This window comes from Pseudoliparis swirei, chromosome 24, assembly GCF_029220125.1.
Source record: "Pseudoliparis swirei isolate HS2019 ecotype Mariana Trench chromosome 24, NWPU_hadal_v1, whole genome shotgun sequence".
Taxonomy (NCBI): domain Eukaryota; kingdom Metazoa; phylum Chordata; class Actinopteri; order Perciformes; family Liparidae; genus Pseudoliparis; species Pseudoliparis swirei.
Window position 1 is genome coordinate 17412734 of NC_079411.1, and position 15355 is coordinate 17428088.

General features: G+C 46.9%; 1 protein-coding gene across 8 annotated transcripts in view; it reads right to left on the bottom strand.

Annotated features, from left to right (window-relative positions):
* LOC130190790 (RNA binding protein fox-1 homolog 2-like) overlaps nt 1–15133 on the bottom strand; it is a 43260-nt gene extending 28127 nt beyond the window's left edge. For 7 of the 8 annotated variants that reach the window (XR_008831036.1, XM_056410406.1, XM_056410405.1 and 4 more), the window contains exons 1-2: nt 14123–15133; nt 8477–8527 (exon numbers count right to left, since the gene is read on the bottom strand). Coding sequence is in view for 7 of the 8 variants with exons in the window: in XM_056410406.1 (XP_056266381.1) it covers nt 8477–8527; nt 14123–14374 (303 nt within the window). In the remaining variant the exon portion in view is untranslated. Of the gene's footprint in view, nt 1–1754; nt 2045–8476; nt 8528–14122 lie in introns of those variants that run through there. The other variant, XM_056410408.1, reaches the window with a different exon arrangement.
* Between the last annotated feature and the right edge of the window lie 222 nt (nt 15134–15355).

The window sequence follows — 15355 nt, forward strand, 5'->3', positions numbered from 1 at the left end:
CCCCAGAAGCGTAGTGCAACCTCACATGGCTCTCCCGTCGACATTTTCCTCACTCCTCGAACCATTTAACAATCCGATACAAAATGAATGACTCATGCAAGTTGCCACGGCAACACAGCTCATTGGGATCATTTACCGACCATCATTGGTAACCCTGCGAAAGAATCAATAACAAGATTTGTGGATGGTGGAGTAGGTTGGGTGAGGGGGGAGGGTGAAACCTCATGACCCGTTTACAGTTTATGAAAGCGTGGCTGTGTGTTTCTGCGTGTGTGTGTGCGCGTGTGTGTGTGCGTTTGTGTTTTGCAGCAGGTAGGCGTCTCTCCCTCGCCTCAGGGAACACGCTTAGGTGGGGCTTGAGAAAGTATTTCAGTCTTTTGCACGCTGCCATGGAGCTCCAAAATCGTTTGCAGCAAAGGCCGAAAATGTGAGCATGCATCAACACTTGAAAAGAGCTAATAAATAACTGCTGTGCGAAGGCAGCACACACTTACACACGCGCGGAATTGCAAAGTCAGCTCGACTGAAATTGCGTCAGAGCAAACTAGCTCTCTCCGGTTGACCTAATATCGTTGCTCTCCATCCCTTCCGACTTCTCTCGTTTTGCCTCTTGGTTCCTCGTCCACGGGCTTCCCCGCCAACCTCTCCCATCAAGTTAAATCAAAAACAATTACGCTATTCTCCCGCTCCCCAATCTCTCACTCTTTTCCCGGCCCATCCCCCTCTTCCAGGGGGGCTCGTAGAGGGGAAAAACATTGAGATAACAGCTGCCAGGGCCCCAGGGAGAGCGAGGAGGCGGGATGCGGGTGGGTGAACGAGGTCAAACAGTAAACGGAGCAGGAATCCAAGGTACCGCTGAAAACGAGATGACCGAGGAGATATGAGCGAGGCACCAACTTCAGGGCCCACTGTGGGCTTCAGCTTGTGTGTCCGAGTGAGAGAACTGTGTGACACAGAAATTGCAGTGAGGAGGTGTTGCTAGCGGAATAGGAGAGAATGTAGAAGGGAGAAGTAGAAAGAAAAAGAAAGAAAAGGCCGGAGACAACTGTTCCGTCTGTGTGTGTGTGTGTGTGTGTGTGTGTTGGGGGGGGCACACCTGTCCTTTTCGCTCACGGGGCTTGAACGACGTACTGAGACAGCTGCAGAGGCAATAAAGGAGAAAGACTCCCTCCCTCCCTATTCCTTCACTGTTTCCACTCCGGAGAGAGTTTACCGCAGAAACAGCATACTGCTGCATCCAGCTGAGCACACTAACGCGCTGTACTGAATGAATCTTCTAAGCATACATAATACATGGCAGAGTGCCGTTTCTGGCGCTGGCAGAGGCTCTTGATGTTCAGATCGCATGCACTCGTAGCTCTGGGCAGGAGAGCAGCACGCCACCGCTCGAGCGGCGGACCCTAACTGTACGGCGACACGATCTCCGAGGCTGCGACACGCCATTATCTCGATGCCTACTATGCCGGATTTCACTGTTTATCTCCATCATAGCAACTGGGAGGGGGGGGGGGGGAGCAGAGTCCCCGTCGGCACTCTGTAAAATGCCCCCCCCCCCCCCTACTGGACCACTCTAGCATAAAGGGGGTCAAGAAGAGTCCTCATCTATTCGCAGTTAATTAACATTTCATGCCCAGCGACAGCGCTGCTGCTCTCCGCATGCAGCAAAGTCGGGCCGCAGCAAAAAGCGATGCAGCGGACGAGCGCAGAGGAGAGAGAGAAAAAAAAGAACGAAGAGGAGAGAGATAAACACTCACCGACATCACGGAAGGATAGTACAGCCCCATCATCGTATTCCGTGCTACAACTCGAGACCGTCGTCGTCGCTCCTCTCTCTCCGATCCTGTGTCACCTCACCAGCTCAGTCTCTCTTGTCTGTCTCACGGATTCAAAATCTCCCTCTCTCTGCCTCCGCTCGCTCTCTGTCTGTCATGCCAATCCCCCCCTCTCTCCTCCTATTCCTCCTCCTTCCTCCTCCTATGCTGGCCTCCGTCCCCGTCACTCTCCCTCGCTTGCTTGCTTTTTTTTCCTCCTTTCCTCTCGCTCTCTGCGTCTCTCTCTCCCACTCGCTCTTTCCTTTCCCTCTACCCCCAGCCTTCTGTTTTGCTGCTGTGCCCTTGCCTGCTCATCTCTTCTGTCTCTTCTCCAGTCCGCCGCTGCCGCCTCCTCCTCCTCCTCCTCCTCCTCTTCTTCTTGCTCTCACCCAGTTAGCCTGACGCCGCCTTCCCCTCCCCTCCTCCTCCTCCTCCTCCTCCCACTTCTCTGCATCTGTCACACCTGCAAACTTTCCCCTCCCCTCTGCTTCCCTCATGTCGCAGTCCCTCCCTCTTTCTGTTCTCTTTCTCCATGTAGGTGAGTTAACTGGGGCTGCTGGCACCACTGGGAAAGGAAGTAAATACTCTCCTCTCTCTCTCTCGGCATCTTTCGAAGATGCACCATGTTACATAAACGTGTTGGCAATTTACATGTTTATCTCGTGTTTGAATGAGCGGCCAACTCACTTTCCTGTAAAAGGCAGCCTGACTACGTCCTCGTAACACTCCCAGCTCGGCTCACGTCTGAATACTGCCACATGACAGTCAGAACCCTTGAAGCTGCACTAAGCTTCTAAACTGGTAACTCTCACGCACAAAGACCATAATATAATAACATAGCCTTATCAGAATAGTCACACTGGGGCCCGTCATAAACTGGGAGGCAACCTACAGGAAATGGAGAGTGATGCTATTGCGGAAGGGTCTTTAAGGTGTTGCATTTTCTCTAATGTCCATCAGGGGGCGACTCCTCTGCTTGTATAGAAATCTATGTATTCCCTCAGTAAACATTGTAAACATCAGTTTATGTTCTGAATCTCTAGTATCAAGTCTTCTTCAAAACAGCATGATGTTCATTTAGTAAACTTTGGTCGGTTTAGAGTCAAATAGACCATAAAGCAGGGTATGCTTTAGAGCGAGCTTACTGTGATTGACAGGTCACTCCCGCTAACAGAGCCGTAGACGGCGACTCACTGTCCCGCCTCCACATTACAAACATCCCCGGTTGCAAAAAATAAAGATGGCGATTCAAAACCGCAGTCCACAAACAAATTGGTGACATCACGATGACTACGTCCACTTCCTATTGCGCCAACCAAACACCAATTAATATTTTTTTTATTCAAAATGGCTGACAATGGGCTTTCGCATTTCCTCCCACCACAGCCATCAAGCAGCATCAGACGGCTGTTTTTAGAAAAACACACTTTACACTAATTTCCCAGCACCACACCCAGGGCTCCAGACTGCGACCAAATGGTCGCATTTTGCGCCTAAAATTAGACACAGTGCGAGTAAATTTTTCATCAACTCGCGCATGCGCGACCAGTAAATTAGCAGATTTCTTTTTTTTGTTATTAAATATTTTTGTTGTTTACAAACTTGTTCTACACTTCAGCCCACTATAGTTAGCGGTAATGCCTGAATGACTGGTTTGCTAACCGACATTAACTCCAGAAGAAGAAGAAAGGAGACGAAAACCGAAGAAGAAGGCAGGCCTGTGTGTGAGAGCGGGGGGGGGCGGTTATAGGCTAATGTGTGAAAAGAGGCGCACCGCAGCGGAGACACAACGAGGGCGAGGGCCGCAGAGTGAGTGGTCCACGAGGGGATCCTCACCACCGAGCGGCGTCCCCGTCCCCCGAGTTGAATCTCTGGGTCAACTCAGCCGACTCTCACATGTCTGCCCCTATAGACTGATGTTCACGGTAAACACATTCGATCTGGAGCGCGCGAGGGTTTTGATAACGTTAGCGGAAGGATTTAAGTGACAACATCCGGTTTTGCAAAGTTAGCGGAAAGAACCACGTGAAACAACATCCGCTTATCAAAATAAGATGTCGACAAATCATACACTAACATATAAAAGTAAACAATGAACTGATGTTGTATCTTTATAGATAGTTTCTGAGATTTAGCTTAAATTATGCTAACATTAAAATGTTTACTGTACCAAGGAAGAGTTTATAAAAATTAGTCAGTCTTTTGTATGTTAAGAAAAGTCCTGTATATAGATTTCCCAAGAGTTCCAGGAAATGAATGATGCAGATGTGTTCCATACATATCTGAAATCCCCTACAATAGCAATCAAACAATTTTAATGTATCAATTAGGAAATTTTTCAAAGTAAAGTTCTAAATGTTTAAAGAAATCCGTAATTTCTTTAATGTTTGAGTTGCTTTATATATGTATTTCCTCATAGTCCTAGGCAATAATGCTACACAATAAATAGAATGCTTCAATCAACACCGTGATCGGTGATTGGTATTATCGGATCGGCAGATACTGATTTCAGTGATCGGTGATCGGCACCAAAAACCTGATCGGTGCATCTCTAGAAACCAACAAATGTTTTGATTGGCCACATCGAAGTGCAACATGCACATGCTCAAGGTATGTTTTCTCTTCAAATATGTTTAAACTCAATACAGTAACTTCTGAAGAGTTCTCTGTTGTGAATGTTTTGCAGTTCATGAAGGCAAACAGGCATAAGATTGTATATTGTCAAATTATTTATCAGTAATACAGTAAAAATGATGGGAAAACTTTGCAAGTCGATTTATAGTGTGTCAGGGTTTTTCCTGCAGAGAAAATTTGGGCGCCTAAGTCGCTTTTCCCGGCGCCTATGACAAATCCCGGCGCCTACGGCAAAAAAAAGTCTGCGTTGAAAAAACAAAAAATAACTGTGTTCATCAGGTTCATGTCAGCGAATATGTTCTCAATAGTATGTTTCAAGGAGGTGTGCTCACCTGTGTGCGCGTATCACGGCAGAGCGGCCAGCTGCTGATCACGCACTCAATAGCTCGACTGCATGAATAGAAGGTGCGTGGCCAAAACATTTTTTGGGACCACCCAAGACCCATTTTGACCCAGGAAAAAGTGCGCCCCTAAATTTTCTGCTTGCGCCCCTAACATTTTAAGTTAGGAGCGACTGTGCTCCTAGTTAAAAAAGTTAGTCTGGAGCCCTGACCACACCACAGACAGCGCATGTGTCAAACATGGTGTCGTCGAGCATTTAGCAGCAAAAGAGCCAGATATGTTTCTAAGACACCACTGAGGACAGGAAAAAATGCCTTGAGGAGCCACTCCATCCAAAAGGCAACAGAGAGGAGCACAATGAGAGGATGCATCGTGTCACATTAATTTTGAAATAAAAAAAGAATCCCCGTTTCCTCCAAATAGGTTTATACTGAACCCATTCGCACAGTGTTTTCCTTCAGTGTCGTTTCCTGGGAAACAAGGAAAATCATAGATTGAGAATAATTACATTTTAATAATAGAAGTTGGCTATATCTGGGGTTCAAAATCATCTTATCTTTGCAACTCACCACTATATTTATATATGAAGCCCCCAAAACATTACTTTATTGGGTTTTTTTTTTTTTTTTAAGAGAAAAGTTTCATATCCCGGGTCTGAATAGGGCTCGCCGCTCCCCTCACACACACACCAGGCTCCTCCCTTTGATCACATCATTCTCACACTGCTGTTGACAGTTTAGCACCTCGGTGATGTGGGAGCCTCGGACGCCTACCATTGTTTTCGCCACTCTGTGCCCTTCTTTAATAAAAAAGTCCTGGTCAAAGACCGGTTGATACCTCAGAGTGCCTCAAGCAGCACTTGACAGACTCCTTTACACCACAACAAGAGATTGCTCGCCAGGGGAAACACTTTGGCCTTCAGGATTATTCTGCGAACGTCCTCATTAGCAAGGAAGCGGTTCAAAGCCACATTACCTTTTAAAAGAAGTAAAAACTCCCAATGATAAATAGAAGTGATGGCTTCAGACAGATCAAGTGCAGATAAAAAGCCAGAGGTTGCTGGGCACCGCAGAGAGTGAGGGATGAGGGAATTATGGGCAGAGCATGAGAGGATGAGTGGAGGATGATCTAAGGATTAACCACGTAAACTGAACTGTCTAATAACACAGTCAGCAGGCTAATACAAACACGGTAAACAGATTGCGGCCTTGCAGTCACACACAGGAACATACGGTTCCTTTAATATGTATTAGCTTTTGTTTGGAGGAGAAAAACAGAAAGAATTAAAGCTGCTAGCAGCGTCGAACGGGTCCTCGCTCACCTGCGCTGGTCGGGGGCGCCGGCCCGCTCGGCCGAGGACGCAGGCGCGCCGGTCGGACTGGACTCGGGCCGTGACTTGAAACGAGCATGAGAAGTTTGGGGCAGATTCGACAAAGTCCAGTTTAGCCACTAGGTGGCGCTTTAACTACGTGAACATATTCATGCATCATGTGTCCCTACGTGAAGTGTAGACCACGTCATGTAAATTCAATGTAAAAAAAAAAATGATGAAAAAAAAGCTGTCTTGTCTTGGAATCGATCACGCATCTCCAGGTGCCCAGTCCAACACTTATCATGCTGAGCTATAGATCTAGCTGGTTTACAGGCAGCCGTAGGCGGTTACATTATTTTGGGCAGGACAAATTTGGGGCAGATTGAAGGAAGTCCAGTTGAGCCAGTAGGTGGCGCTTTGAGTCTGTGAACATATCCATGCATCATATGCAGTGGTCCCCAAACTACGGCCCGCGGGCCGGATCCGGCCCACCTCCATATTTGGACCGGCCCCCTGAACAATACCAGAGACGCGTTCCGATTTATTATTTTTTTCACCTGGCCCGCTGCCGTTGAGATTGCAGTGAGACGCGGAGAAAATGTGAAGTGGTGCTCTTCGCAATAAAACATCTTTGATGGGACGTGTCGCGTCTCGGCCAATCAGCGTTCAGATGTCGACCGCGTTTGGGAAGTTAGGTTAGCTTGAATGTTAGTCCGCTACATCTGCTGCTGTCACGCTGCACGGTGTAGCGATACTAACAAAGTACCCGTACGTTAAAAACGATGTGATTTAGCATATTTTTAGGATCGATAATTCATTAAAAGAGCGATCAGTGCGCACGCGCTGCTTCGCTCCGTTAAATGCTGTCTGCACGCGCAGCACTCACAGCGAGTCACGGCTGAGCGATGCGCGCGCACAGGTGAGCACACTCTCACTAGCACCCACCCCCCCCCCCCCCGGCCCTCCAGCAGGCAAGGGAAACGTTATGTGGCCCTCTCAGGAAAAAGTTTGGGGACCCCTGATCATATGTCTAAGTGAAGTGTAGACCACGTCATGTAAATTAAATGTAAAAAAACCCCGATAACATTATTTTTGCCTTAGCCTGGAATCAAAAACAGGTCTCTGTGTCACTAGGCAAGCACCTATTGCTCTGTACCACTGATTAGATGTAATTGCATCAGCTGTAGGGGGTAACATTATCGTGAAAGTGAATAAATTATGGTTATTTTACTTTTCAATAGGTGTTCCTCGAACAAATGTGCTTGTTTCTTCGTGTGAATGTGTTCAGGCCTTGACTGGCATCACGCATGATTTTTTTGGGAAAGATTGGATGAGTTTAAGCAATAGTTTTTAACATAAAGAAATCACAAAAAGTACACAATTAATGGCAGTAAAAAAACTTCAATTTCCTACCGACGAAAAGTCCGTTTATTTACACAGTGTTCATTGTTCATGTCTTGAGATTCTATAAAACTGATTGTGAGAGAAATCCTTCTCAGTATAAAAGTGGGAAATGGCTAAATCAAGCAAAAAACGCCAAAAAACGGCCAACTTTGGTGAATTATTGTAGCGCCCCCTACTGTTCAAATTGCACGAAATTTGCTGTGTATGTTTCAGGATCCATTCTGCACATATCCTGAAAGTCTGTTTTTTTTTTCCCAATAGGTTGACGTTATGAGCATTACAAAACAGGTCACGCCCCGAAAATGTTCGTTGGGCCATAGATACTTACCACAATGATATTTGAAAAAAGATGGATCTTAGATAATATAGCTTCTATAATCATTATCTCCAATAGGTTTGGCATGAATCGGATCCAGCGTTTAGGAGAAATGGGCCCGAGTGTGTTTTTCACAAAATTCAAAATGGCCGAAAATTTAAGTAGGCGGAGCTTAGGGTCGAGAGACTTTTTTGTAGAGCAGGTCCAAGTTGACTTGGAAAAAAAATATCTAGTCATTTGAACATAGGCTACTGGGTGAGGGGCGAATAATAAGAATCCTAACAATTTCAATAGGGTCCTCTCGGACAGACTTCGTCTGTCGCTCGGACCCTAATAATAATACCCCTAACAATTTCAATAGGGTCCTCTCGGACAGACTTCGTCTGTTGCTCGGACCCTAATAAGTTGAATTTAAAAGCTCAAAGATGACTAATAACATTGCCGATCGTCAAGAAAAGTGGTGGGAGGGCACGGCTGGGAGCGTGCAGGGTGTGGAGGCATGTCTTCTTCTACACGACGGATAAATTAGAATCCACACCCCCACCTTGTGGTTCAGAGAGCCTTAGTGAGCCATAAATAATGTTTTATGAAGAGGAGAGAAATATCAGAGGAAAAAGAGGGTGGTAGAATACGAGTAAACATGCTGCGAGTCCTTACCTGACTATGAGACGGGTAGCCATGGTAACCGAGGGTCAAAGGGTCGTTGTTCTGTAAGAGAAGAGAGCAGACTTATTTTTAATACGTGGCCAGCAACTTGGTATACAGGAATGCCGTTTTCATTCACCCGGTCGCATTCGCCTCCGCACTTTCACATTCTTAATACGACTTTACAGTTGCGTCGCGTTACTGTCTCCTAATCAAATCAACTCGCCCCCGGAGAAACACTCCCGCAACCTCCTCCGGAGCTCTTCCAGGCGGAACTTTTGTCTGCCCGCAAAGATGCGATAGCGGAGGCGAGTCGGATAATGCGAGCGGGAGATGAAAGAGGATGGAAAGGAGCTCTCGCCGCGGCTCTTAAATCATAAATAAGTCAGGGGTGTCGACGAGCCTCGTCGTTGTGAAACAGCTTCATGAGCGCTGATGCAATCTCCGACACATTGCTCTCAATGTTCTCTCTGGCGGTGTTGGGCAAAGATGGATGCGGCGAACATCTGGTGAGTAATTGCAGTTTAACAAGACGCATTTTTTGAGTGAGAGAGGGAGAGAAAAAGAGAGAGCCCAAATGAGCAGAAATAACGTCCCCTGCGCCCCAAAATAGTTTCTAACTCACTTTATTTGCAATCATAACAGTGTTCCCGCTTCGATGCTAATGCGGTCCATTATAAAAAGGGAGCTTTATGCAGCAATTACATCACGCTTTGAAGGGGAAAAAACAGATTTGCCTGTCTCTGGCTTCATATTGCTAGATTATAAAACTTGAATCCTCCCCCCGTATTATCTTCGTTTCATCTGGAACCAATGTCCCTCATCTGCTCTGGCCTCAGGGGGAACACTTTGCTCGACGTACTTTACGGCTTCAGTTCGACCTAATTAATACTGTAGCCGTCTAACTTTGGACCCCACGGTGCATTTTCGCCAAAACAATGTTTCCAAATGCAAGAGGCAAAGGAAGCGCCCTCACAATGAAAAAAGGGAACAAAATGCAGTTTGTGCGAGTCCATCTCAGAGCCAAAAATGTACTTAGCGAACTGGCTTTGGGAGGCAGAAGCTCTAAATAATGAATCACCTCTTAGAGGCTTGAATAACATGAATAGAGTATAAACCTTATTTTACAGCGAGGCCAAACTCTAAACACAACTCACTGCGGGCGAGAAGTCGAGATCAAAACATCGCCCCCCCTTCCCATTAAGACAAAAAGACGGGACAAAAAAGAGACGTTACGTCAAAAGGGGCAGAGATCTTATAGAACATCTGGAATTCATATTATGAGAAGCTGGAAATACAACAGGAGGAAATGGACAGCCAAGAAGAGAGGGGAAAAAAATTAAAAGAGATGGAGGGAGCAAAGACAATGACTCGTACATGAGCGGAGTCATGTGCTCAATTTCCTTAAGAAGCTAGGAGGAATGAGAGCGGCGGCTGCGTGGAACCCGCCAGAGTCTCACCGCCGCAGCATGGAGCACGACGAGCTCGTGTACGATAGTTAATCGTGCATTTGAAAAGAAAAAAAACTCCCTTCTTTTGTTTGGTGATGACAAATGAAGCACAGCTGATTCTCGTCTGGGGGCGGTGGTGATGATAATGGTGGTGTTTTGCTTTTATTTCTTTAAGGAGGGGGGGGGGGGGGCAAAAACAAGAGGCAGCAGGGAAATACCAAGTGAGCAATCAGGAGAAAGTAACAAAATTACTTGAGCGAGCTCGGGGGAGGGATAAATATCTGAAAACAAGGATGGGATGGGAAGCTCCGCTACCTCCAATGTCCTCCTATCATTTAACAAGGGCCTGCTACTGCTCTCCGAAAACCACGGGTGGTGGGAAACATCTGTCTGTCCGTGCGTGTGCGTGTGCATGATTGTTTTTGCGAGCGCATGAACCGTCTAATTGAGTCACAAGACCCGTGTCCATTCCCATTGCGCCTTCGGGAGGCGCTGCTCTTCTGGCGTCTCACTGCTTCCGAGAGACATCCTACCTGGCTGCAGGGCCGGGCACTCAGGAGGATGTGAATCCATTTCATCCACAGAGCACTTATGTGCTAAACATCTCCGAAACAGGCGGCCAGGCGATCTGAAGTTCGCTCTCTCTCTCTCTCTCTCTCTTCCCCCCCCCCCCTCTGATGTACTTCACATTCCTCTGACTTTCCGCGGTAAACCTACGCATGCTTTTTTTACCCCGGGAGGATGCGAGCCAAGTGGGTTTGGGAAGCCGGCATGACAGTTATGGCACCATCATCATCATCGGCTGGCGAATCACACTCAACATAATCAAACTTGTGTCCGCTGATCTGTAACTCAAGATAAAATTGGTATTTTTAATCCCCCAATTTATTTTACATCTGATTGGGGAAGATTGGTATTTGCATGTAATTATTTACGACACAACATAATTATCCATAATGATTACTCTGTGATTATTTGGTTGCAGCATCGTTCCACTGAAACCAAAGCCTGATACTGGCCTCTTTGGGGCCACGTCGATGCCCATTTTAGGTGGAGAATGTTGCTCGTTCTTTTCTTTTATTGGGGAAATCTGAGCGAGGTTTTATTTAATCTGATTAGCACATGACTCGAAAAAAACCCTGCTTAACTGTGATAATTAACACATCTCGTAATCTGAGGCACTTTTATTTTGTCGCCAATTATTATATTGTTTTATTAAACGATGCACACAGAGAACACTGATATTCCTGCCATTATTATCCACCCCAAATATATATTGTTTTACATATGTGCACAAATTAATTCTGAGCCCGACTCATTCAGATGTCAAATAGATGAAAATAAAGTATACTTTTTTAAAACACAGCAAGAGTGACAAATCACTTAACTGCAATTGACACGTGAGAATAACAACACTTAAAATGGCACTAAATCTGCTCCCATGGTGCAGAGCACCAAAAACACAGGCGTCTCTCTCAAACATAGTTCAGTCAGCACACTCTCCGCCGGCAATTTATCACATAAAAAAAAAGCGCCGCATAAACTAAATAAATGTTCTCAACTCGGCATCAAATGTGCATTTTTCTAGCTGACGTTTCTTTTCCTATTTCAGCGCCGGGCCCCGAGATGAAAGTACAGCGGGGTGATCCACCTACATTACTGTCCAAATCAAGTCATTTGTCCTCTGTGCTGTCACCCCTGGGGGGTGGGGGTGGGGGGCAGACCATATTAGGTTCGGAGCGAGCCCTGGTTCCTGCGCAGTGACAACAACGCACAAGCTGCTCAGCAGCACGCCAGATGGATATGGAAGCGGACAACCACCTCGACATTTCCCGAAGTCTGACGTGGGCTGGGTATGCAGGGTGTCGTTTTGAGTCCTCCTCCTCTCCCCCCCCCATCGTACCAGGAAAAAGCACAGGACTTCCCCAGTACAGAGCTGGAATGCAAAATAGACTAAAAATGTGTGGTTCCTTTTATTGGGAGCACTCTAGCTGATGGCCTGAGCTGCAGATGGATTCATATTCATTTAGAATCCATACTATTGGATGAGCACAGTGCCGGCTGCAGGAGGTCTGCAGCTAATGTCTTCGAGCCGCAGCGAACATTTCCTCTCATACCTTTGAATGCATTCAGTTAGATCCGTTTACCCGCACCACCGATTTACACATGCAGCGCTGCTCTGCTAAGACTGTGCAGACGTTCCGACAAACCTCGGCACCGTTATGACTCTAAGGAGAAAAACAGAGGCGTCAGGGGCCAAATGGGGAAGAACCCCATTAATGGGCTGCAGCGGTATGAACTGAGACGCCCCACCGCGGTGGTTTTAGAGTTTGAGTTCTGCCGCGATCCCAGCGAATGCAGATTTTTTTTTAAGGGCGGAAGAAGTGAGACACTGTGCTCCATGAGAGCCAGGATACCGAATGATGTCATATTTTCCATCCTCTGAAGATTAGCTTTACAGAAGTGCTTGTGTGCATATTTAATAGAGGTTGCTCTGAAAGCCAAAAGGTCCAACATAAAAAAAATGTGAAAGCAGGAAAACAAACGTCACTAAACCCAGTTTGCTTTTAGGAATATGGATGGTGTCACTGGGTTATAAACACAAGAAATAAGTCAGTGTTTACTGTAAATACATTGGGTTTTTTAACCTCATAGCTGAGGCATGTATCGGGTTTTGAGGCGTGTTTGAGGCATATGTGTGTATAAATAAATCTAATCTTAAATCATCCAAATGTCTTATTTTTTCCAACCAAATGTCCAGAACCCAAAAATATCTATTTTAAAAAAAAGGGTTGTTTAATTAGTCGTCGATGAGAATAATCTACGTGTGGATCACATTAGCGCATGTTTGTGCATCTGTGCGTAAACCCCTTTGCCTTAGATAAGGATCAGTGTGGTTATAATGCCCCCTCCTGTATGAGCTGTGATCCCATTAGCTGGAAACAAAGCCGCTTTACTGCCAGTGATAGGGCAAATCTGTTCCTGCACCAACTGAGAGAAGGGGGGGGGGGGCACCTCTCCTACTCATTTCCAGACTGACCAGCAAGCTCACATTCAATATACGTTTTAGGGGCTGAAGCTATTGATCTGTGTCTCTCTCTCCCTCTTCCACCAACACAAACACACTCTCATCCACTCACATCTGTTTTTAAGTGCATTACGTTCCTAAGCCCGTCTGTCAGCACTCACGGGCGGCATAACGATGTGAAGCCGGCCATTTAGTTTTCCAAACAGGAGCAAACTGGCCACTTCACCTCCATTACTGGCGCTTCCACTGAGAGAAATAGCTTTTCCTCCCCCCTCTCCAATGGGAGTGCTTCCCTCTATACATAATACACCATATAATGATGACCAGAACATCCTCCTGCCTTCCTGTGATGCTCTATTAAGAAACATTTGATCATGTTTGGGTCACTGTGTGAGGGTGGCGATGGGTGGGAGGGGGGGGGGCAACACCACAGCATTGGTTTTGATAAAAGCAAGAGTCTGAGAATCATAGTACCTAATAAAACCTGAGGCCTTTGTTGACCTCAAATAACCCCTGTGTGTCCGCAAGCCAGCCTCAAAGATCACACCAACACAACACTGACATCAATTTCCATTCCAGACCACATGGCTGAGTTTTTTTATTTTGGTTTTGCATAATGAAAAGGTCAAGTTTGTTTACATCCCCCAAGTTGAGAACAGGTATGTTGGGGACATTGTAAGGCAACGGGGTATTGTTGCAATGTGGCAGTGGATTGATACATACATGCTGGACTAATGCACTTCCTCTTCCAACCTTGGAGTGTTTGTGTGTGCGTGTGCGTGTGTGTGGGGGGGGGGGGGGTCAGCTGCAATGCTCCACTATAGCTGAAATAGCACAGTGGACAACGTGGAATTACACGCTTGCTATAATGCAGCGGCCTTGTAAGAGTGAATTAACAGCACGTAGTCATTACCGGCTGTGAAACGTGGTGGCATGTCCTGCAGTGCTGCTACTGGACTGAGCACACAGTCGACGGTGGGCCATTAGTTGTTTGTTTTTTTGCTGCGTCTGCAACGAGCGGTTACAAACGCAACACAATAACTTGAGTGTGTATGAATAACGCCACCGTGCACAAAAATAAGACAAGGAAGAAAAAACCGTGATCCTTGCACCACGCTGGTGTGGAGCCCGAGGAGTCGTGCCTACGTTACTGTATTCAGACGAGAGTCGCCTCCTCACCTGGCCAACCTCGCAGATCACTCCCGAGCCGTCGATCCGGGGACGCTTGCACTCCGCCCCGGTGGCGTCCACCAGCGCGGCCGCCGCCTGTCCGTCGGGCTCCGGGTCTCCGCGCTTCATGCCCCGCACGACCGCCGGAGAGCCGCCGGCGTTGGGGTGCACCCCGGCCATGGCGTCCAGCTCTCTATCCCGGTCCATGAGACCCCGGGACACAGGCAGCATGATGGATGCAACGTCGGTCGACATTAACATTTAGAAATCGTCTTTTGTCCCCCTGCCTTGCGCTAAACTGGGAGGAGGATCGGCTCACCTACTCGTGTGCACCTTTTGTGCTTAAAGCCAGCCCGCGGACGAGTTTCCTCCGCAGTTAAAAAAAATTAGAAGATCTTTTGATGCCGCAAAGACGCCTTTACTGTATCTCCTGCTGGGCCTTTGTATGACCCCCTCACTGAAGAGTTGATCTATCAAGAAATGTGTTAGCTCTCTGGCTTAATAAACGCAATCTAAGCGCCGCGTTTGTTTCACAACACACAGGTAGCTCACACTTATCTCACCTCACGATACACGGTGGCCTTAAAAACATGCCCCCTAAAACACAAGCTTTTTGTCGGGTTTAATTCCCAACTAATGTAGCCCTTGTGTGTGTTTATTCAGCCTTCTGCAGGGCTGCCCAAGAGGCCTACGTTATTTCAGATCATAACAAACCAATTAAATAAACAGCGATCAAAACAATAGCTCCCGAGCACAACCTACCGCCAAATGTCCATTTGCCCTAGTCTCGTTTTCTCTCCAAGAAGAACCGTGTGTGGTTGTGATTTTTCTCTCTATTTAAAAGCGCAACATCAACATCCTACCGCAACCTCAAGACGAAAAAACCCTCAACATGTCTTCCGTTTTCCCCCCTCCCCGTCTCTGAGCCTCGCACCAGAGCAGAGGTTCGCTGAAAGTCAATCCGCGTCAGGAGCTCTCTCTTTCCCCCATGTTAGTGCGCGAGTCTGCGTTAAAAGAGAAAAAAACACGACTTCTCGCCCCCCCCCCCCCTTTAAAAACACACACACTAAAACAACACACAACCAAACTACGCCGTTTCCTTTTCCCTCTCACGCGCTCTTTTTCTCGCCTAGAATTGGCTTTCCTCTCCCCGTTTTCCCGGTGCGATCTTGTGGCGTGTGTTACAGAAAGGAAACAGTCCTCCCTCCTCCCTCCCTCTTGGTGTACTCATTCCCCTCCTCC